Source organism: Lutra lutra, chromosome 6 (assembly GCF_902655055.1).
Source record: "Lutra lutra chromosome 6, mLutLut1.2, whole genome shotgun sequence".
Classification (NCBI taxonomy): Eukaryota; Metazoa; Chordata; class Mammalia; order Carnivora; family Mustelidae; genus Lutra; species Lutra lutra.
This window is the reverse complement of record NC_062283.1, coordinates 110,789,697-110,813,026: the sequence shown is the minus strand read 5'-3', so window position 1 is coordinate 110,813,026 and position 23,330 is coordinate 110,789,697. Positions and strand designations below refer to the sequence as shown.

The 23,330-nt window shown below is 37.7% G+C and overlaps 1 protein-coding gene across 1 annotated transcript; it reads left to right on the top strand.

Annotated features, from left to right (window-relative positions):
• The first annotated feature begins 900 nt into the window (after positions 1 to 900).
• Positions 901 to 20,819, top strand: AKIRIN2 (akirin 2). The gene is made up of 5 exons (XM_047733808.1): positions 901 to 1,695; positions 17,052 to 17,195; positions 18,871 to 19,020; positions 19,965 to 20,036; positions 20,465 to 20,819. The coding sequence occupies exons 1-5, from the start codon at positions 1,461 to 1,463 to the stop codon at positions 20,473 to 20,475; spliced, it is 612 nt and encodes a 203-aa protein (XP_047589764.1). The 5' UTR covers positions 901 to 1,460; the 3' UTR covers positions 20,476 to 20,819.
• The last annotated feature ends 2,511 nt before the right edge of the window (positions 20,820 to 23,330 follow it).

Genomic DNA, 23,330 nt, shown 5'->3' with positions numbered 1-23,330 from the left:
GGCTTGATGATAGTTTCCATAGGCAAAAGACTGGTGGTAGTTTTTTACATCATTAATGCCGTATTTGATTCCTATTTTAGGTACAGCTTTTACAAAGAACTTTGCTTACAAAATAAGTCCATTACCTACGCTTGGACATTTCATTACGATTTTTGATTTAATTTTTACAGTTCACAAGATATACTGTAATATTCAACAGATAATTCAATTTCTGCTATCAGTCACTTTTTATCCAACACGAAATAATTTGGTTCTGCACGTCTTTCAAATCTATTCATTTACAGGATAAAGCTGGTTTTGCAGAATTTAATAAATGAATGCAAGAAGCTATCTGGGAAGGGCAAAGCATCCAGTTCATTCAAGGATCCTGTAATCTTGATACTATTACTGTTTTCTCCCTTGTAGTCCTAAATAGGTTCCATAATCTTATATTCTAGCCCCTCATTATGACAGGTTTTGTTTTTGGCATTCTTATTACCAAAATTAATCTGTTCTGGATTGTTAGGCTGGCTAAATTTTCTATTTCCCGTTTGTTAAATTACTGTGGGAATGGTATCACGATAACTATGTCCTGAATTTTAAAGGTCTTTTAAGCCTGTTTTCTTCATCAGTTGGCTTTCTTTTCTCCCACTCTCTCACAGCCTTTTCTTTTTTCTCTTTTGCTTAGTATCTTTTACACCTAAACTGTGTAGGGGATTTAAATTCCAACCCGGAACTCGGAATGACGCGCCTTGAATGACGGGAGTCGTAGTTTTCGCGACTCCTCCCTAATCGCTTTTCACGCCGATTCCCTTCTACAGTGAAAAACTACAATTCCCCGAAGCACCTACGCGGGTGGCCACCTCTGTGCGCACGCGCCCTGAGGCCGCAGAATTTGAATCGGCAGCGTTGTTATTGACGCCATATTGGGGCCGGCGGCGGGTGGAATAGTCTTACAGTGGAGGTGGAAGCGGCTGGACGTGTTCGCTTGAGCTCCTACCGCCGCCGCCACCTCGCAATCTCTCCGCATCGACCGCCGCTCTCAAGCTTCTGACCTTACTCGGGCGAATTAGTAGGCTTGTTCCAGCCTCATACTTCACGGGGTTGGTATCGACTTCCGAAGGGAACCGGTCTCAGCGCAGGAGCGCCTCAGGCGCGGCGCAAAGCTCGAACGGACGGCGGGGGCGGCCGGAGCCTCTCCCGGGGGAGCTGAGCCTGAGGAGGCGGAAGAGCCCCTCCACCCCTGACGCGGCTGTCGTGAGCTGCCGCCACCGCCCCTCCCGCTCTCGCCCGGGCCGGCCGGGCCACTGCCCCTGCCGCGGAGGCAGCGGCGGCGGCGGCTCTTATCTCCTCACCGGCGCTCCACCACCCGCCTTTCTGCTCTTGAGCCCGTCGGTTAGGCTTTCCTCGAGTCCCCGCTCTTCCCCACTTCCCTCACCCTCCCCAACCCCACCCGAGCCCGGCCCTCGGCTGCCCCGACCATGGCGTGCGGAGCCACTCTGAAAAGGACTCTGGATTTCGACCCGCTGCTGAGCCCGGCGTCCCCGAAACGGAGGCGATGTGCGCCATTGTCGGCGCCCACCTCGGCTGCTGCCTCTCCGTCGTCGGCTGCCGCCGCCACCGCCGCCTCCTTCTCGGCTGCCGCCGCCTCGCCGCAGAAGTATCTCCGAATGGAGCCGTCCCCCTTTGGCGACGTCTCCTCCCGCCTCACCACAGGTGGGACTCGGCGCCGCAGCCGCCGGGGTAGGGTAGAGAACGGGGGTCCCGGGACGCGGAACGCGGCCCCAGGGGTGGGGGTGCCGGACTGGCCCTCCTCCTTAGAAAGTAGAAGAGCGACCACATTTCTTTAAGTTAGGTCCTCCAGCCTCGGCGACACAATAGAAACGGCCTGATGTCGGCGGGGGGGGCGTCGGGAGGTGGGGAGGGTAGGGGCTGTGTCTTGCCGGGTATTGTGGGGAAGAGGAAGATCCTTTTCTTTGGGCTGAATGACTGGAATTGAGTGTTTCCGTAGTCTGGAGAGCCCCAGCGGAAATGATCAGAGAGGGTGATATTATGCGTAAATTTAGGCGAGAGAAGGGTAACATTTCACCCGAATCTCGATGCCTGTCTCCCTGAATCGATTGGTTGCAGCTATTAACTGTGGGACTGGGTGGTTTGAGGCGAGGCGGCAGCCCCTCCTCCAGTTCAGACATGGCTGATTTTAGTACAGAGGGGGTGGGGGGTGGGGATGGATGTCACTGGGGCGAGATCTAGGCCTGTCATTAATCACCCACAAGAACGCCACTTTGGCTGAGTCAAGACCTGTTTCCCTAGCAGGGTCAACAACAAAGAAAATGCTCTTCCCGAGTACTGTAATATGATCATCCTGTACATCTAGGCCCTGCGAAACTTGAACTTTTACGAAAAGCGAATTGTATTGAAAATTGGGCCTGAGTAGTTGCTTTCAGTTGGAGGTGCTTTATTTCTCCTCAACAAAGTATGCTGGGGGAGAACAGCCTAGGCCTTGAGAAAAATAAAGAAATCAACCCATGATTTTAAGGGACTTAAGACTGTGCTTTTCATCTTGAAACATTTCCTGAAAGTGACTGTGGGGAAATGCCTTTTGGCTGCTTTGTACTGCATGTGTATGCCTAGTTTTTTTTTTGTACTTTGAAAATCCTTGTGGTGCCCCTGGCACAGTCCTAGGGATAGGCTTTTGTAGACTGGTAGTGTAATCTTTTTTCTTTGTGTGTATAGCATGCAAACGTTTTGTGTTTGAGCCTTTGGTAATAGTATTATCTGCACACAAAGCCTTTTCATAGTTTAAGTGTTTTGTTATTGTTAACTTTTTAAAAAACTGTGGGCAGTATATACCTGTATATTTGGTAACTTCCATTTGGAATTGCTTTGTTCAAGTCAAGTTTTTAAATATCCATCCTCAAATTTTTAGGGACACCTTCAAATGTCTAGACTACCATTTCTGCTAAAATGTTTGACCTAACTTAAGGATATACTATTTTAGAGTTGTAGCAAGTTTTCAGAGTTCTCAGATCATTTTATTTAGTAACTATACCTAAACTGCCTTGTATGTAAAGGCATTCATTGATTTGCTGTTAGGCTTTCCATTTAAAAAAGAGACATTCAGTGTTAAGAGTGTGCTGGTGATTAGCATTGTTTTTAGAGTTTGTCTTTTTAGTCAAATGGTATTGAAAATTGAAATGATACCTAGGAATCTGCACTTAACAACAAATAGGGCCACTTAAAAATAGCCCTGGCTAACTAGCCATAAATTTCAGCAGAGTTCGTGAATTACTACAGTGTTAGGTTTGGGAGTTAAAGTATATATCTCAGTGCTGCAGTAGTCTTCAGCATATATGGTAAACTAGCCAGGAGCTGTAATACTTGTCTTCACTTTAAAGGGAACTTACTCAGAAAGAATTGTGATCCTTTACAATAATCTGTCATTTCATTGATGTATTTGTAGTATTCATTAATGCAGTTGGCTCCACATTGTCTCAAATTTCAATTGAATGGACAAAAACTTAGTAAAATGACTGGAGTTATTGAAACTGTTTAAACCTGATGTTTAAAATTCATGTTTTCCAAAAATATTGTGGTTTTCTCTTCGAGGTGTTTTTGACATCTACTCTGGGAAGTTTGATCATATCCTGAACTCTTTTTTTTTTTTTTTAAGATTTTGCTTATTTATTTGAGAGAGAGCACATGTAGAGGCAGGGGAAGAAGCAGGCTCCCCTAAGAACAGGGAGCCTGATATGGGGCTTGATCCCAGGACCCCAGCATCATGACCTGAGCTGAAGGCAGACACTTAACTAACTGAGGCACCCAGGCGCCCCCATATCCTGATCTCTCAAAATCACACCCTAAATGATAATTTTGAGTCTGCTAAAAGATAATTTGTTTTTTTCAACTGACTTGAATATATTAACAGAAAAAGTTGACTTGAAAAGCAGTTGAAATTGCTAAAGTTTTGAATTGCTAAAATTAAGGGTTTGTTTTTACTGTAATTTTGAATCATATTCTGCATGTAATTTAATTTGGCTTTGTTTTTAGATGGCCAGCTTGGGCAGGCTCTTGTGTGGTTTCTGTAGTAATACTGTCATAATGGGAGCTGCAGTGTTGTGCAGGTATTGAAGACCTTTTCAGTTTTCATGTCCCCAGTCTTGGAAATAAGTTTTCCAAGCACTTAATTTTAAGATTTTTGTTTTAACAGTGGTGATTCTCAAACTTCACAAGAGTGAATGAACATCTGTGTATCTTCTGCAGAAATAAGTAACGAGGGTTGGAAATGGAAAGTGACTTAACAAAGTTGACATTGCCGGGGACTCTGCGGAAACTTTGTTTTCCTTTCATTTCTGTGAGTTCAAGTATAGTTTAAACAGTTTAGAACTAGAGTACTCAAGTGAATTTTTTTCAGAGCATGCATATAATTTATTGTTTTATCATCGTTTTTTTCTGGATACATACATAGTGTGTTTTGACCTGTAACTGAAATCATGTTGCAGTTTTACTAGTTTCAGGAACTTGGACTGAAACCCAGTTTATTTTAGTCATCCCAGGAAGATGATTCCAAAGTTTGACCTGATGACTATTTAAATAATTTAAATCTATATTTTTCAAACTGTTGCAGCTTAATGCCAGGAAAAAGGAAAGGGCTGGCAAAAAAAAGTTTTACTGGAACACAGCATGCTCATTCTTTTTTTTTTAAAGAATGATCCATTGCAGGCTACAACTGCAGAGCTAGTATTTGTGACAGACAGTATTTTCCCAAAGCTCAGGTATTTACTGTCTTGATCCTTTACAGAAAAAGTGTGTCCACTGTTGCTCTAGGAGGTCGGCAGTAAGGTTTATAATGCCCACGATATGAAAAAGGAAAAGTGAATGGGGGGAGGGCTGGTAGACTGGTTAGGAAAATGAATACTTCTACTAGTAGCTGCATCAGTACTCACCCTCATAATTTAGTTAAAAACAGATTCAGAGTGTTCTGTATACTTCTCCATTGGTGTTTGAAACATCTCAGAATATTATCTCTTAGCCAAAAATTCTTATAACATTCCTAAGAACAAAATTATTTTAATAAAACTGAAATATCCTATTACAAGAGACTGTGTCAGTCAAATCAAACACATGATTTTTCATAATTGTGTACTGAATGAGGGGTTTGGTGAAGAGGTCCTTCTGTTGGTGTCAACGCTTTGGGAGTTTTTTAGGCATTTTTATACACATTGTTTAGGTTTGTTATCCATTGCTGTAGTCTGCCTTAGGAATTGAGTTGGATGAAGAGTTAAATTCCTTTGTAAGAACTCATTGTATTTGCTGGAATCTTGCCATTAAAAATGGAAATTGGAGCTTGTGAATGGGGAAGGGTTTACAGGAACTTAGATTGTTCAGTAGACATTGATGCATGCCCGCAAACGGAGACACCAGCTGGCTTAAATGAAGTATAAACGGTTCTAGGCAAACAAATGAGATGTCTGTTAGAGGAGGCAGCATTTCACTTCAGATGTCATTTATATTGAGCCAGAAGTGTTTTTAATATTTTGTGGTTATTTAGACAGCTGTTAAATTGCTTCTAGTTTCTCAGTGGATTTGGCAAATAGACTGTTTTTAATGGTCTTTGTACTTCAAATTTTAAATGTGATGTTTTACTTAGGACTGTGTATGTAACTGCAGTTATTTCATATTTCTGTGGATTATGCATTTAAGAATCGTGTGAGTTTATGGCCTTTAAAAGCAGAGCACAGTTGTATTCATTACTGAGCTATTTTATTTTGAAAATAGAAAAATAAAGCTTAACTTGAGCACCGAAACACATAAGGTAAACATGGCTAGGTCCAAGAGTGGTTAGCTCTTCTTTAGTTATAGATGCTAATAGTTACCATGGTTGCCCCAGAAATAATTTGAGACGTAAAATATTTCTTTAGTTCTTGAAGGCTTTACAAGGAAAAAAAAAATTACACTGTGAAAGTACTCAGATCTTTTACTAAGTGTTTGATGGACCGCGGAGGGCACAAATGATCGGAAATCACTTCTGTTTTAAAAGGTTGTGAACAAGAGATTCTGTGGAAGTGCCTAGTTTTGTGGTATTTTTTCTGTTTGAAAACAAACTCTTGATTCTCCCTCCACTTAAATCAGAATGATAACATGGGTTAGGTTTGGACCGCTTGGATAGGTGGCTCATGAAACTAGATAAAAGTATTGGGGTTCTGGTCTTTTTAAATACCTATAACTAATTAACCAGAAAGTTATGGTCTCTGCAATCTTTGCATTAACACTGTGCCAGTGTTGTTGACTCACAGATGTTGTCTATGCATATGTGAAACCACAGTGAATTTCTTGCCTTTGAAAAGACTACTTTGAAAAAGTGTGAAGGGTGGAGTACTTGTTCAAACCTATATGATCCAGTCTGGCATCAGTAGATAGTAAAGAGATCTGTAACAAATGAATAGAGTTCAAGGGGCGCCTGGCTGGCTCAGTGGGTTAAGCCTTTGCCTTCGGCTCAGGTGGTGATCCTGGGATCGAGCCCCGCATCGGGCTCTCTGCTTCCCTTCCTCTCTCTCTGCCCGCCTCTCTGCCTACTTGTGATCTCTCTCTGTCAAATAAATAAATAAAATCTTTTAAAAAAATGAATATAGTTCAAGAGATTCATCTTTAATTTTATTGCTCAGCTTACCAATGTTTCTCAACTTCCAAAACACACCTGGGAAATGTGATCTATCAATATCAGTCTTGTAGCAAAGACTCTTAATAGGAATTGCCCCCTGGATTTTGAGGGGTTATGGTGGGTTATATGGGACTTGTATAATTTGCATGTAACCCCAAAGGTATTCTTATCTGCCTACCTTCCCTCTTAGTTAATGTCTTACCACAAAGTTTTAAGAGATTTTTGTCAAATTTATTTGTTGAATTAAGCCCTGGCATTTCCCAAGTTTCTTAGAGATGCTGAAGTTTTATTTTTTATTTTATTTTTTTAAGATTTTATTTATTTATTTGACAGAGAGATCACAAGTAGGCAGAGAGGGGGAAGCAGGTTCCCTGCTGAGCAAAGAGCCCGATGAGGGGCTCTATTCCAGAACCCTGAGATCATGACCTGAGTCGAAGAGGCTCAACCTACTGAGACACATAGGCGCCCAGAGATCCTGAAGTTTAAAAAAAAAAAAAAAAATTCCTTTCTACCCCTTATTCTGTGCCAGTTTTTCTTTTTTACATTGTTTTATGACAGTATAGCCACAATATGTGACAACATGTAGATTGTGACCCAAACAAATGAGTAGTAATAAGAAATGAAGCAGTTAGTTTTAAGACTAAACAATACTTTTTCTGGTATTTATTTTGGGCATTTTGATTAGAATTTTGCAGTATGCCAGATTGTGTGATCTTTTTTTGTGATAGTAGGCTTATTTTGGTTAGTAGTGTTTTTTTTTGTTTTTTGTTTTTTTTAAAGATTTAATTTATTTATCAGAGATCACAAGTAGGGAGAGAGGCAGGCTGGCAGGGGGTGGGGGAGAAGCAGGCTCCCTGCTGAGTGGAGAGCCCCACGAGGCACTTGACCCCAGATCCTGACATCATGACCCTAGCTGAAGGCAGAGGCTCAGCCCACTGAGCCACCCAGGCACCCCAGTAGTAGTTTTTAACCTTCCAGCACTAGAAGGACTGCTCATAATATGCTTGTAGTTTGTCTTAAGGATTATAACTTACTTTCCTCCTCCCTTTAAAAAATCAAAAAGTCATTAGTTTTTGTTAAATGTCATAGGCAGATTAATCCTGAAATGAACTAGTGCTTCGCAACATTTTGATTATAGTAAAATTGTAATCTTTGCATTAATAAATCTTTTGGGTTTGACTTAATTTTTAGTTTCTAGGTCTATTCATGTACCTGGTTTTTCTCAACATTATTAAAAATATAAATATTTACCTCAGAAGCCCCTTGTTCAAGCTTTTATTGAACCTCATTTGAGTTCCAGATAGTGGCTAACCAAAGAGTTTCTCAAGGGACTGATAGAGCCATCACTGTGGATGCTTTATTAGCTAGCTAAACTTGAATAAAAGTATTGTAATCTTTATGCTTTATCAGTATTATCTATTTTAATTCCTTGTGAACATTCATCTGCCTAAGCCTAAGCATTATATCCACCTTCGGCAGCACAAGTATTGAAATTGATTTACTAATCACTTAAAGTGATTGTTTTCTTTAAGCTGAGAGTTGAAGCTTATTTATTGGTTGTTTCTGAAATTGTCTTAGTATATGATGTATATTCTGACTTTGGTTTAGCATTCATTTTCATTTCCATTAATGTTAATTCTTAGAACACTGCCTCCAAAATTCAAACTAAACGTTGTGGGGGGATCTGGAAGAATTGGTTTTGTTTTGTTTCTTTAAAAAAAAAAAAAAAAAAAAAAAAAAAATATATATATATATATATATATAGTATGTATATGTATGTATAAAATACATATGTTGTTGAATTGATCTAGTAATTGAAAAATAGGATGTAGAGTGGAGGGATGCCAGGGTAGTGCAGTTGGTTAAGTGTCTGACTTTTGGTTTTGGCTCAGGTTGTGATCTCAGGGTCCTGAGATTAAGCCCTGCCCACCCACCAGAAGGGAGTGGACTTGAGATCTCTCTCCCTCTCCCTACACTTACCACCCCCCCCCCCCCCCCGCCTTGCTAACGTATATAACTAAATCTTAAAAAGGAAAGAAGAATGTAGGGTGGAAATTGAAAAATAGCAGAAAGCTAGTTTTTCAAATAGTACTGTTCCTAAACTTTGCCTTGTTATAGAGAATTGCCTTGTTCCTGTTACTAAAATACAATTCTCTGAAAGAAAAACTTCCTAAGTGGTATAATTGGTTAAAAGTACAGGAAGTTTTAGGTTGACATGACAGAACAGGGGAACCTGATGTTCACTGTAGCAGCCATCCTTGGCCCAAGGTGAAATGGTACATTATCAGAGGCTGGCACTGTCGTAATCAGTCCTGTATGTGTGGCAGTGCTGAGCTACCAATTCAGAGTAACTCCCCTTTTTAAAACATTAGTAAAACATTTCTGATTAGATACAGATGCCTGTCCTAAGAGGAGGCAGTTTAGAGATGTTGAAGTATTCCTTACATAAATATTTGAATGTAACATGAAGATTTTTAAATAATTATTCTCACCAGTGATCACAGTTTTAGGGCTCTGGGTAGATGAGAATTATGCACTGCTTTGGTTACTATTGTCTTATTAGAGTTTGAAGTTTAAGGGTATGAAGTATCAATAATACTTAGTAATCCCTCTATTCTGACATTCTGATTTTTTAAAAATCAGCTTTTCTCCTTGTGGATTCACTGTAATTTAGGTACTCATGGAATATCAGCTAGGTACTGTAGTAATACAGTACTGGGGAGGGCAGTAGATGTTGAGCTTAAGCCCTGACGTCAGACTTGGCTCTGTCTTGTTCGAGTTGTGTGACCTTTCAGAAGACACTGAAACAAAGCCACATTTTCTTTATCTATACAATAATGCACATGATGACAGTAATACCTGCCTCCTAGGATGGTTGTGAAGATTAAGAGAGAGCATTTCCTGTCCCTGAGTGCTGAAGAAAGTCACAGTGGGGCACCCTCAAATGGGACATTTTATGCTGTCCAGCACTCCTGTCATTTCAGTGAATAACCATGCCTTCATGAATAAAATAGAAGCCATCTAATGGCAGCTTCTTTATTTTTCCCAGTACCAATACCACCAATATTTGTGTCTATCCTGTTTTCCTTTTAATATCACTAAGGACGTTTAAATGAGCACTTTACACAGTAAGAGAAAGCTTCCCCTTCTCGAGGGAAATCTACCTTCTTGATTATTTTTCTCTTTCAACTGGACCTTTGCTTGTGGCTTTAAGTATTGTCAAGACTTCCATTATAAAATAATGAAACATCCTTGTTTTCCTCCAGCAGTCATCCAGATTCTTCCACTTGAAAAACAAATTCAGAAAGCTTTCAAATAGCTCTTGTCAAGTCACCAGTGATTTCCTTGCCTTATTATCAATCCTCATCTTGTTTCACCTTCCTTACAGCATTTATACTGTTCTCCCACTCACTTCTTTTTAAATAACTTTTTTTCCTTCTGTGACAACACTTCAGTTTTGATTGCTGTTTTTATCTGCCCATTAAACTTAGGAATAGCTTAGGTTCTAGTTTCAGCTGCACTCCTCTCTAGCTTAATTGCTCCATAGCAATCGCATGCTACTGACTTTGTTTTTCACTTACAGATGAAGTTCTAATTTGTATATTTATTCAGATCACTCCTCTCAGTTCTGGTCATGGTGAATTGGACCTTTTATTGTTTTTTGTTTTTTTTTTTTTTAAGATTTTATTTATTTATTTGACAGAGAGAGAGAGATCACAAGTAGGCAGAGAGAGGAAGGGAAGCAGGCTCTCTGCCTAGCAGAGAGCCCGATGTGGGGCTCGATCCCAGGACCCTGGGATCATGACCTGAGCCGAAGGCAGAGGCTTTAACCCACTGAGCCACCCAGGTGCCCCTATTGTTTTATCTTTCCAGAAGCCATTGCTTCCCCCAGAAGTCAGGATTTTTGTGGAATGTGTTGACTTTTAAATATTCACAGCTAATTTACACACTATATGAGTTAAACAAAAGATGTCTGTGGACTTCCAGTCACTGGCTTCTGGTATGAAAGGTAGTCTTAATTGCTTTTTTTAAAGCAGATGTAATAGAAAAGTAAATGCATTTGTTCACTGTTAATCACATAACATGAATTTCATATTTTAAGGAAGATGTTTTAGGAAAAATGAATCAGTATATATTTCATGTAATGAGTAAGTTTATTTTGATTTACAATCAAGTTTAAATTGTTTATAGAGTATTTTCTTGCTAGAGAGGGGCATGTCTAATTTTGAACTACAGAAGCCACGCGGGTTACAATGGCAAATATTTTTGTACTTGAAATAGTCTGCTGTTACTGCTTTCTTTCTTCCTTCCATTTCCCAGAATGTCCAGTAATGAATAAACCAACCACTTCACTTTTTGATTGTCATAGTGGGGGAGTTATTATTTGAAGGAGGGGATAGAATCATGAATGCCCATAGTTCCCAGGCAAGTAATGAAAATGAGTGAAGTAAACTGCATGGGAATTCATGAATTCCAACATTGCTACTGATCTGCAGCATCACCTGGAAACACAGTAGAAGTGCAGAATTTCAGGCTTCATCCCTCATCGTCTACAGTTTAACAGAGTCCCTGGTTGGTGATGTACGCGTTAAAGTTTTAGAAGCATTTGAGAATTTCTGCCTGAAAGATAGCAGCCATTGTTCAGCTGAATTTTGTACATAGTCCAGTTTTCCTCTCTTAACAGTAGCCAGAAATCTGACTTTTAACTAAAATCATGAACTTTTTAAATGTTGGCATAAATTCATACTTCTTTTTAAAAAGAAGCTTATTCAGGCCAGACATATTTTGGGCTCAATTTACCCTGTGTATCATCAGTTTGCAATCTCTGGTTTCCAGGTAAACTATAGCTTACCTGTGTGTGTGTGGGGGGGGGCTTTTAATAAGTAGTTGTAGGAGATGGGTTTGTTCTTCAGCCTGATTGTGGTGCCCTAGAGTCCTCAAGGATTCCGCTATCTGTCCTTCTGGACCTTACCTTGTTTTCAGGGCCATGATTAACTGTAATAGAAGCTGGACTATATGTTTTCTCTAGTATGTATATTTTGGGTTTGGGATGGTTCAAGTTCCCCTTTCTCTTCCTTGTTTACTGCTTTTTTGGTTTTCCTAGATTGTAAGCTATTTGAGAAGATACTTAAAGATAGTAAAGAACTAAACAATAAAAACAACAAAGTTAATATATCCCTTTAAAATCTGGTGTAATAGAAAATAGAGGTATGAAACAATAATTACTGGATATGAGGGAGGAACCTCCTGCTGCATGAGCGTTGTTGGACTCCATGCATTAGTGACTCCCATTGTGCAGTTAATTTGTAAAATTTATACTTAGACTTGCAGCGTTTTAACAGATTGAGTCATCTTTTTCAAGTACATAATCATTGGCTATTATAGTACCAGTGAAATAATAGAATTTGACCTGTAGTGATTATGATTTTTCTTCCTCTTATGGGAGATAAATGAATGCCTCTTTACAGTAAAATATTATGTATTGTAAGCTTAGAATCTAAGTTGCTTCTGAAGCATTGTAGATAATACTCTAATGTTTATATAATTGTGTGCAGGTATATTATGCTTATTAGGATCCATGTTAATCCAAATAGAAATTAAAACTCTAGATATCTAAATTTGACAGTCTTGTGTTAAAATTTGGTTCCAGGTCCCTTTGATGTAGTAGTAATTTTAAAGTGAATTAAAAATGCCGTCAACTCATTCTTTTTAGTTAGGTAGCTCTTGGCTGAGTAAGAACATTGTCCTTAAGATTCCTTCAAGGAGAACATAAGAACTGTTTTAGATTTCTGGACAGATATCCTGGAAAATAATTTATTTATAAAGATGGGCCTCCAGGGGCGCCTGGGTGGCTCAGTGGGTTAAGCCGCTGCCTTCAGCTCAGGTCATGATCCCAGGTCCTGGGTTCGAGCCCCACATCGGGCTTTCTGCTCAGCAGGGAGCCTGCTTCCTCCTCTCTCTGCCTGCCTCTCTGCTTACTTGTGATTTCTCTCTGTCAAATAAATAAATAAAATCTTTAAGAAAAAAAAAAAAAGATGGGCCTCCATAGCAGCTGTTAATTGTGTATGTTTTAATTTCTAAAGTAGACATGGCAGTGTCTAGTATGTAGTTCAGAAATCTAGATTTGGTTTGTTACTTTATTTGGGGCAGTTCCTTATTTTTAGGTGTTAATGGCTCCTGCAGGTTTTCCATTTCATTTGTGTCCATGCCTAAAACTGATGATCTTTAATGATTAATTTTTTAAAAATATTTTATTTGTCAGAGAGGACACAAGCAGGGAGAGCAGCAGGCGGAGGGAGAAGCAGGCTCTCCCTGCTGTGAGCTCAAGAGCCCAATGCAGATGCTGGACTCCATCCCAGGACTCTGGGATCATGACCTGAGCCAAAAGCAGATGCTTAACCGACTGAGCCACTCAGGTGTCCCTATTTTATTTTTAATCCCACTGTTTGAGTTATCTTTCTAGATGAAGTTTCACTTCATTTTTTTCAAAGATACTCCATAAAGAAATGGCATGTAAGGTACAAAATGTCTTATATTCCTCAACTTAAAACTGTTAATGAGACCTATTATCTTTGATTTACTAATTATGTCAGTAGGAAAAAGGCTAGTCTGTGCAGGTCTGGAGCAGAAGTTTAGTTTCACATGTCACAGATCTCATTTTTTTTTTTTTTTAAAGATCTTATTTATTTGACACAGAGAGAGATCACAAGTAGGCAGAGAGGGGGAAGCAGACTCTGTTCAGCTGCTCAACAGCGAGCCTGATGTGGGGCTTGATCCCAGGATCCTGAGATCATGAATGAAGGCAGAGGCTTACCCCACTGAGCCACCCAGGCGCCCCCATGTCACAGATTTTTAGATCTATATCCTAGAAAGGCATTTGCTTCTAATTCTGTATTCCTCCCTTTGCTCTCAGTTTCATCTTGTTGCTGTTTCTCTTATCTGTGTCAACAGTTATTAATCCCATCAACTGCTTTCTTCTGTTTGTATTGACCTTATTGTGTCCAGTCTTGCTTAGTAATCAGTGGCAACCAAGAAGAATAAAACAGTTTGGGAGTAGGCTTAATGTTGCCACAAGGCCACGCTTTTTCTTTTCACATTTACCTAGGTACTTTGCTGTTTTTGTTTCTTTTTTTAAACATTCCAAAGGAATAAGTGCTGGCTCATTGATAATCTCTCATCTGTTAAGAAGAATTTTATTGGCAATCTTAATGGCATTTGCTAGGTACGGGAATGAAAACTGCCTACAGAATTTGTCACAGAAGTTGTTGATACTTTCATGTAGACCTAGTACTGTGGAAAAAAGTCTTAGTATTTTATGGTAAAAGGAGGATATAGTTTTTAGGATTTTGAAAAGGGATATAACAGGCATTTGTGGTGTAGTTAATGATGATAACTGTGTATTTTGCTCTGATTTGTTGCAAATCCAGTCTATGCACATAAACCAAATAGGAAGGTTGCATTATTAAAACTGGAATGTGCAACTGCTGTATAAATGAAGCTTCATTTGACTTCCTCTTTAATGGAGGATAAATTGTGTTGGCAACACCATGTCAGATACTACATGTACTTGGGATAAAAATGTCACTTTCCAGTTTGATTAGAGATGGCTAGATTTAAGTAGTTTAAGACTAAGTAGACATAAGAACTTTATTGATGAACAGCAGAAGACCTTTATCCAGCTGGCATAAGCAGCAACTTCAGTCAGCCAGGTATCTAGGTTGAGTTTAGAATGTAACTTGTGGAAAATTTCTTGAATTTTCTTGGAAAAAGAAAATTTTCCAAGGAAAAAGAAAAAAAATTTCTTGGGAATTTATCTAAGGGAAATAACATTTATCCACCTGTAGACTTGTACTTGAATATTCATAGTAGCCTTACTCATAATAGCCCCAAATTAGAAGCAATCCAGATGTCCATTAAGAGATTAGATAAGATTGTGTTTGTCTGTGTGTGTGTGTATAAATACACACAATGGAGTACTAATTAATAAAGGAAGGACTTACTGATTCATGTAACATTATGATGAATCTCAAAAGCTGAGAACCAGATACCAAAATCTACACTTTTTAGGATTCTATTTATATGAAATTTTCAGAAAGGCAAAAAAGTTTTTTGAACAGTGAAAGATGTATTAATATTGCAGTGATAATGAAGGTGAAGGTGTGAGTAGGGGCGCGTGGGAATTTTTGGGGGGTGATAAAGTTTTTTATTATGATTATGATGGTCTCAAGACCTATGCATTTGTGAGAAGCTGTCAAATTGTACATTTAAATTGGTGAATTCATTTTGTAAATTATACTTCAAAAATTCCTTAGCTTATTATTTCATCTCCTAAGTATTAGATGGTGTGGAGGTTTACAAAGCTAAATTTTAAAAAAGTTTTACTACATCTTAATCCTAGGCTAGATCTTGTTTGAGACTATCAAATGAACAAATTGAGTTTGTCCAGCTATTATTTTGTTACATCATAGTTGTGCTTTGATTTTTTTGTGAAGCAAAAGGAAGATTAACATAATATTTTAAGCAGTTGTAAAGAATAAGTCACATAAGAAATGTTAAGGTCAAGTTACTCTGCATCTAGTACATTTGAAGTCTTTGTGAATAAACTTTAGGATGCTTTATGTACATGGCCCTTTTTTATCAGAATGGTGGTGGCTTTGATCAGAAAGTAGGTAAGTAAGTGAAGCTTGCTGTTAGAGACCAAAACATCATTACTTTTAAAACCTTTTAGAACATTGCTACTAAAGAGTTCTGTTATTTTAAAGAAATGATATCTGTGTTTATCCTGATTGTTAAAAGGAAGTTGCAGTAGTTTTGCTGGACCCCTTATGAATCTCAGGAAACCCATTTTTATCAAAGTGCTTAATAACTGTTGAGTGCTCAGCCATTTCATTTCACATTGGTAACTTCATTTTTAAATCATAGACTATTTCAAATAAATGGAAAAGGACTGAAAATGACCATTTTAAATATAAACAAGTGTTAAGAGTCTGAAAAATGTTACAGGTTAAGTATCTCTTACACAACTGTCCAGTGTGTTTCTGTGGTACTTAAGCCACAGATTCATGTATATGTAATAGGTTTGTTTATGCACAAAATTTACATAAATGGAATCTTCTTCATTGGATGCATCTTTTTGCAACTTTTCTTTTTTTTCCCTCAGTTAAAATAATGAAATTGGCAGAATCTAGAATTTTAAGGGACTGATTGATGTTTCCTCAGAGCCTTCTCTCTCAAAACCCATAGAAGTTCTTCTTACTAGACAAACAATATGATGGGAGAAAAAAGATGAGAATTAAGTATATATCTAAGCAAACCACCAGTATTAAATTTTTTTTAAAAAGGATTAGTTTCATCTTACATAAATTTTTAGACTTCAGCTGAGTTTTCAGGTCATTTTTAAATTAACATATTATAGAACTGATTGCTAAAATTAGACTCCCATTATATTTATAAATCATGTTATTGCCTGATCATTTTTGTTTAATTTTGCTTTGGATTGGGATTAATAAATATAGGATGTGGTTTCACATGGATAATCTTGTCTAGGAGATGTGTGGTGAGAAAGTCTGTTTCAAGGGAAGTACACTTGAATCTCAAGGAGGGATTTTCTAGAGAGTCTAAATGGGAACTGTTTTGACTTAGAACTCTCTCTAAAATGAACCATACTTACCTAAAGGATATGCTTGATAGGATTTTACTGGTTTGGATGATCGTGGTCGAAGATAATGGCACTGTGGTTATAGTGGTCCTTAGTACCTTTTATGTACCATTCCCTTTACATGGGCTTTTACCCCCAAGATTCAGAACAAAACTTTTTGCTGTTAATACTGTAATAGTCACTGGTTCTGCTGAGTTTAATATTAATGGCCATGACCAATTTAATGTGTGATAATTTTTTATTTCCCATCCACTCTGTCATTTTGTTGACCTACTTGCTGTCAGTTCTCACTGGTTTGTGCTTGTATATACATAGTGCTCCCCACTTCTAATTATTTATGGTCTTTGAGAAGACTGTTTAACAGTTCTGTGTGATGAGTAAGGGGCCTTTGAATTTGGGATTTTTAAGAATCTGAGTGAACTGAAGTAAACCAGAAGTTCACAAGACTCCCTTATCTTTACATTTAATGAAAAGCTTAAATTTATCTTTCGCTAATCAGTGCTAAGAAAGAATGGTGTTATAGAATAGCTGAGTTCCGGGTGGTGTGTATGTGCTGTTTCTGAATGAGTTCCCCCCATTAATGTTGAAACAAATTCTTCGAGAGCATCAGTTTTCTGGATATTACTTGAAGAGAATATGTTCAGTGGATTAATTGTACTAAGTAATTGTTACTTATTACAATTAGTTACCCTATGTTACCCATCCTTTTTTAAAAATTCATAGTTTTTTTCTTGCCCCAAATTTTTTTTCTAGAACAAATTCTGTACAACATAAAACAAGAGTATAAACGCATGCAGAAGAGAAGACATTTAGAAACTAGTTTCCAACAGACAGATCCATGTTGTACTTCCGAGGCACAACCACATGCATTTCTCCTCAGTGGACCAGCTTCACCAGGTAATAATAAACTTGATAAGTGAAAGGAAATGTTATTTCATATGGGAAAAGGTGATTAAAGTTGTTTTTAATCACTCAAGCTTCTGTTTCTCCCCATTGGTTTTTAAAAAATATTTATAAAATAATTCATGATCTCTTAGAGTATGGCACAAATTAAGTACTTGGTACCTGGATTCTTACTACTCAGAGATGTCCACCTGGATATAATATTCCCCTAGTGGACTTCGCCATAAGTGATATGACTTGTAGCCTTCATTAAGAAAAAAATACTAACAATATACCATGTATTTCTCTGTTAAGTATTGATCTACCTTGCCATGGTTGAATACTATGCTATTTTATGGACTTCCCATAATTATTTAACCATTAATGAAGATAATCAGACTGAACTTCTGGTATTAAAAGCATTTACAAAAATGTCCGTGTACATATACCCTCACACACTTGTTGTATTAGGATAGATTCTCAGAGGTGAAAAGTGGCTCTTATCTTCAGTAAAATTCTCCGCAAAATAGGTTTCTTGTGACCAAAGTTGCCTACGCTCCTCCTCTTCCCTCCCAACAGGGATAAGAAAACCTGGCAGAATAGAAAACATTCAAGGGCTGTTGGCTGTCTCAATAGGTAGAGCATTCACCTCTTGATCTCAGGATTGTGAGTTCGAGCTCCATGTTCGGGGTAGAGTTTATTTAAAAAAACACACACAACATTCAGTAGCTATAAAATAGTCAAATAAAATTAGAAGACGTATAATTGTTCAAAACTAAATTCTGCAGTACTTACGGGTGAAATGTTAGGGGAGGTGAGAGTAGAGACTTGACTTAAATCAGCAGGAAACTGAAGTTCATCATTCTTTTAGTCCATTTACTTCGATCAATTAACTGGCAGCCTCAACTAACAAAGCTAGGAATTTGAAAGTAAAGATAGCCTTCATAGTTCTAGATTAAAGCTGCTGTACTTTATCTTGTGATAGCTCTAACAAGCATAATTAACTGGTCCCAGCCAGGCAGGTTTCAAAAAACAAGTGAAAAGAGGAAAATGGATAGATACACATAGTAGGACTATTGATAGCAAATATGGGTATTTGAGTTTGTATAAAAATATTTGCAGCATTGTTAAAATGGATACGTGATGTCATAATCCTGAGTTATCAAAACATTAATTTCTCAGATATTCTTTTCAATAAATGAAGAATGATGTTTTTGGAAAATCAGAGTCCTTTAGTACTTTTAAGAGGAATGCATTCTGAAGAAATCTTTTATATCAACTATCACTATCTGATTATGATGTGGCTGTTTGATTAATAATCTTTAAGGACTGAACCATAAAATTTAATGTTGAATATTAGGAACATATTCTCAGTATTTATTTTTACCAAGCAGTCTCCTAGCTGTTATCATTAATTAAAAAACAAAAACTTCCTTTTTTTGTATCTTGTTTTGTATCTTGTACTTTTCTCCAGTCACCTTCACACTTTTTACCTTATAATTTGATCACGTACATTTTGCTTTGTTTTTCTACAGTTGTAAGCTGCTGATAGGACTAAACCTGTTTTAAGACTACTGATAGAAAATGCTTTTATGAACACTGGAAAGATCCAAATGAAACGTCTTTGGTTAGAAGGTACTTTTTATGATGGCTCTAAATCATGTGCTTTTTCTGTTCATGTTTTACATAGGGACTTCATCTGCAGCATCCTCCCCATTAAAAAAAGAACAGCCCTTATTCACTCTACGGCAGGTTGGGATGATCTGTGAACGTTTGTTGAAAGAACGTGAAGAGAAAGTTCGAGAAGAGTATGAAGAAATATTGAACACAAAACTTGCAGGTATGAGATGAGCTTATTTTGGACTCTTCCAGAAGCTCACTGTAAGAAATGCATTATTTTCCACGGTCCTTAATGTCTTAATTCATTACCTTCTCTATCCACTGGTTACAGTATGTTTTCTAAGAACCAGTTGAATTTCAGTTCAAGAAAGGAAATGAGCCTTCCTGTAGCTCCTGGTCCTTCTTAGTGACCTCAAGAAATACTATTAGTTAACCTTGCAGATCAGCAACAGTATTAATGTGAACTGGATTTTTCCTTTGATATTCCATGCTAAAAACTTGACTTTGGCTACTTACCTCAGTTTTGTTTTAGATTTTTAGACTACATCTTTCATGGTAACTTTCCCATCAGCCTAGACACATTTATTGTATATGGTCAATTAGGATTTTTAGTCCTGGTTTTTTAAGCCAGACTCTACTGGGTATTGATAAGTATAGCTTTATTCTAAGTTGTTAAATGAAGGTACTAATATATAGGCAAGGGAATTTGCTTAGTTATGTAACATCTTTTTCTGTGACATCTCATTAGGTTACCATGTGGATGTTTTTAGACATACTTTGTTAAGCTTTTGTTTTCCTGTTTCCTCTAATTGCAGGAAACTGCCATTCATAGATCACTTAAACTTTCAGAGTAGAAAGATACCTTTTTATTTCAGATCCTTTATTTTTAATAGGTTAAGAAATTACTTTTAATAGGTTAAGAAAAGGTTAAGAGGGCCAATCTATACATGAGGTCATGTGATTTGGACTAAAATGCAGTTTTTCTGACCAAGTTCTGCTCTTTCTGGTAACACTACTATTATTATTTCTGAGGTTATGTGTTTGATTCAGAGGACCAACTTATTTGTTTCACTGTACATACTAGATTTTTCAGTTTATCTGGCTCTAATACACTGGAGAGTGTATTTTGCAGATCATGTAATTGATATGTACCTTTATTTATAGAACAATATGATGCATTTGTGAAGTTTACGCATGATCAAATAATGCGACGATATGGAGAACAGCCTGCTAGTTGTAAGTATTTCATCTTTTTTTAAAAATTTTTTATTTTTTTATTAACATATAATGTATTATTAGCCCCAGGGGTACAGGTCTGTGAATTGTCAGGTTTACACACTTCACAGCACTCACCATAGCACATACCTTCCCCAGTGTCCATAACCCAACCACCCTCTCCCTACCCCCCACCCCAGTATTTCATCTTAGAACTGAATGCAAAACCATCTTTTAAAAGAGAAGACATTTATTATAATTACCTACATACTCAAGAGAATTTAACAGAAAATAATGGAGAAAAAGGCTGGAGGAAATAGGCAGTAAAATTTTACTAAGGTTTATTTTTGGTTACTTAAATATCTAGGGTAGTGTTGGGATAAAGATCTGGTATGTCTTTGAATTTTGACCTGGACTTTGCACTAATTTTTCTTTTCCTCCCCCTTTAGATGTTTCATGAATCACGTTTTCTGCATTTGTGGGCTGCCTTGTTCCTTGTTGAGTTGTTGCAAGAGGTCCTAATTATGACATGCAGCAATGCCAATACCCCCCTGTGAATACAGGTTATTTCAAGCTTTCGTCAGTGGCAACCACTCTTAGGCAGCAACTGGTTTTGGAAATTTCCCTGATGTCAGTACCATCTGGATGTGGACCTTTGCTACCTGTATTAATGCCAGTGGCCTCATTTGCTGTATCATTACAATTTGGCTTCTTATATTAATATGTTTGAAAAGGATTAAAGCTGGTATTCTAAGAACATGCCCTTCACTGGTTGTGTAAATAAAACTGTAGAATGACACTTCAGATGAAGTTAGTGTGATTTTAATTGTGCACTACAACCAAGCTGTAACCAGTTATTAATAATTTAGAATGTAATCCCAGAACATTATTAAGCAAATAGCCTACAGTACTTCCTGTGAAATAGTGAAGGAGGGAGGGCATTTCTGTATTCCAGGACTTCTTGGGGTTTCAGAAAGGGTTTCTAGGATTTTTTTTTCTTAAATTTTCTTATTTTGGGGTAGTTTTTATTTATTCTATCAGTCTTTTTAAACAAATGTTTATTGCTGCATTTTTTTTCCCCCAGTGTGTCATTGTTTTACTGCCCTTGTAGTACTGGAATATAGTTGGAAGAATAAAACATTTACTTCTAATCTGCTTTAATGTATATAGATGGGTAGTATTTGAATAAAGCCAGTGTTTTAAATGTAAGCATTTTCCAGAAATCAATGAAGTTAATTTTCCAATGATTTAAAAATCTTTTCATATACCAAATAATCTAAGTTATGAGCGCTATTTTCAAAAACTGAGTTCTGATTCCAAATTGCTTATAACTGACTGCATGTTAGAATGTTACATAATCAGTTTTAACAGCTATAGGATTTTTACCTCCAAGAGAGCAGTATAATCCAAGTCTGTGTTTTAAAGGATAGATGAAAGCATGATTCAGCACATTTAATTCCCTTTCCAAACATAGCTTTGTTATAATGAAGTGAGCAAAAAATGCTTTAGTGATTTCTTTTGTTGAATTCTTCTAGCATATTTCCACGAATTCTTCTAGCATATTTCCACTAATTAAACCAATCACAAATGTACGGCATATATATTTATAATTGACCTAATTAGTGGGGGAAAAAGGATTGTTTTGCCTTTTTAATTTTGGTGATTATACTTCACCAATTCTTTTGTTTAAACAAGGCCAGGGCTTGAGGGCTTTCACAAGTTGCTCAGATAATTCATATGCCCATTAAGTGCTCGAGAAACATTGGTACAGTGCAGGGTAGCCATAAATAAGGTGGATAATTGTACCTAGTTTTAATGACTGAGATTCTCAGCCTCAGCACCACTGAGAGTTTGGGCCAGATCACTGTGGTGGGAGTCCTACTGTGCATTATAGGATTAGTTTAGCAGCATCTCTGGCCTCTACCACTAGACTCCAGTAGCACCCTCCAACCTGTGACAACCACAGATGTACTTCCAGATATACTGCCAATGTGGAAGGCTGAGGAAGGAAACAGTCCCTGGTATTTATAGGGGAATGCACGCAATAAGTTGGAATATGGACGAGTGGGAGAAGAATGAATATAAATACATTTTATCCCTTAACCCCAGTAAGGGCAAAATAATCAACACTCAGTTTTCACATAGACTTAAATTTATGAAAGAGCTGGGTTTTAGACTTGGAGGGCAAGATATACTATAAAGGAAAATCAATACTGGCAATCTCAATGGAGCCACAACTAATAGTTTTAATTCTAAATTCAAGTTGGATCAAGAATAACGTTTTTCTCCACAGCCAAACTTCTGCTTATTATCTTACCAAAAAGTCCTGGCTAATAGGCTACTTACTGGTTATCAGTAACTGTGTGAGGGAATGCCAGAAAATAAAAGATAAAGGCAACCTTTTGGATTTAGTTGTAATTAGATGGACCCAGTAAGTTGAATACTCTAGTCCAAGAACCAACCACAGTTGATCTCCATGAGAAAGATCCTACTAGCTACCTAGGGATTCTAAATTCCCAGAGATCCCTGAAATTGCTTTTTATCAGATAAATAGCTACAGAATTCCATGTGCTAACATTCTTTTAGTAAAAAGTAGTACTGGTATGGTGCTATACTTAGGTTGCTATGAAGTGTTCAGTAACTCCCTGATTAACAAGGGCATGTGACCAGGTATAATTCTTTGTATTTTTGAGCAAAAATAGGCATATGCAATCTGAGAAGACTAGATATTGGAGATTTAGAATATCAAAATTACCTTTGACCTAGGGCAAGAACTTCTCTAAAGAAAATGGTAAATAAATAGGACATTGTGTCAGCAATATAAACTGGAGAGCTGGGGCGCCTGAGTGGCTCAGTGGGTTAAGCCGCTGCCTTCGGCTCAGGTCATGATCCCAGGTCCTGGGTTCGAGCCGTTCGAGCCCCACATCGGGCTTTCTGCTCAGCAGGGAGCCTGCTTCCTCCTCTCTCTCTGCCTGCCTCTCTGCTTACTTGTGATTTCTCTCTGTCAAATAAATAAATAAAATCTTAAATAAATAAATAAATAAATAAACTGGAGAGCTATTAGGAAAGATTCCCAGGTTCCAATCTTAGACTGCTTTAGAAGTGTGGAGGAGAGGACTGTTGGGATCTGTTTAGGTGATCCAAGTACCCAAGGCTGGAAACAATTCTTTGTCTCATTTGGGTTTTCTTTAATCCCTTACTTCAAATTTATATAGTAGCTGGTGTTAATAAGCAAATATTCTTCTAAAGCACCTAATAGTATGTCCCTTGTCTATTCCTAGACATGACTTTGTAGTTCTCTGTTCCTACATTTGC

Bases quoted from the DNA above. Each gene is read 5' to 3' on its own strand.
- AKIRIN2 (XM_047733808.1), top strand. From the start codon at position 1,461: ATGGCGTGCGGAGCCACTCTGAAAAGGACTCTGGATTTCGACCCGCTG. The intron at 1,696-17,051 runs GTGGGACTCGGC...TTTTTTTTCTAG, and splicing joins CTCCTCCCGCCTCACCACAG to AACAAATTCTGTACAACATA. The intron at 17,196-18,870 runs GTAATAATAAAC...TGTTTTACATAG, and splicing joins CAGTGGACCAGCTTCACCAG to GGACTTCATCTGCAGCATCC.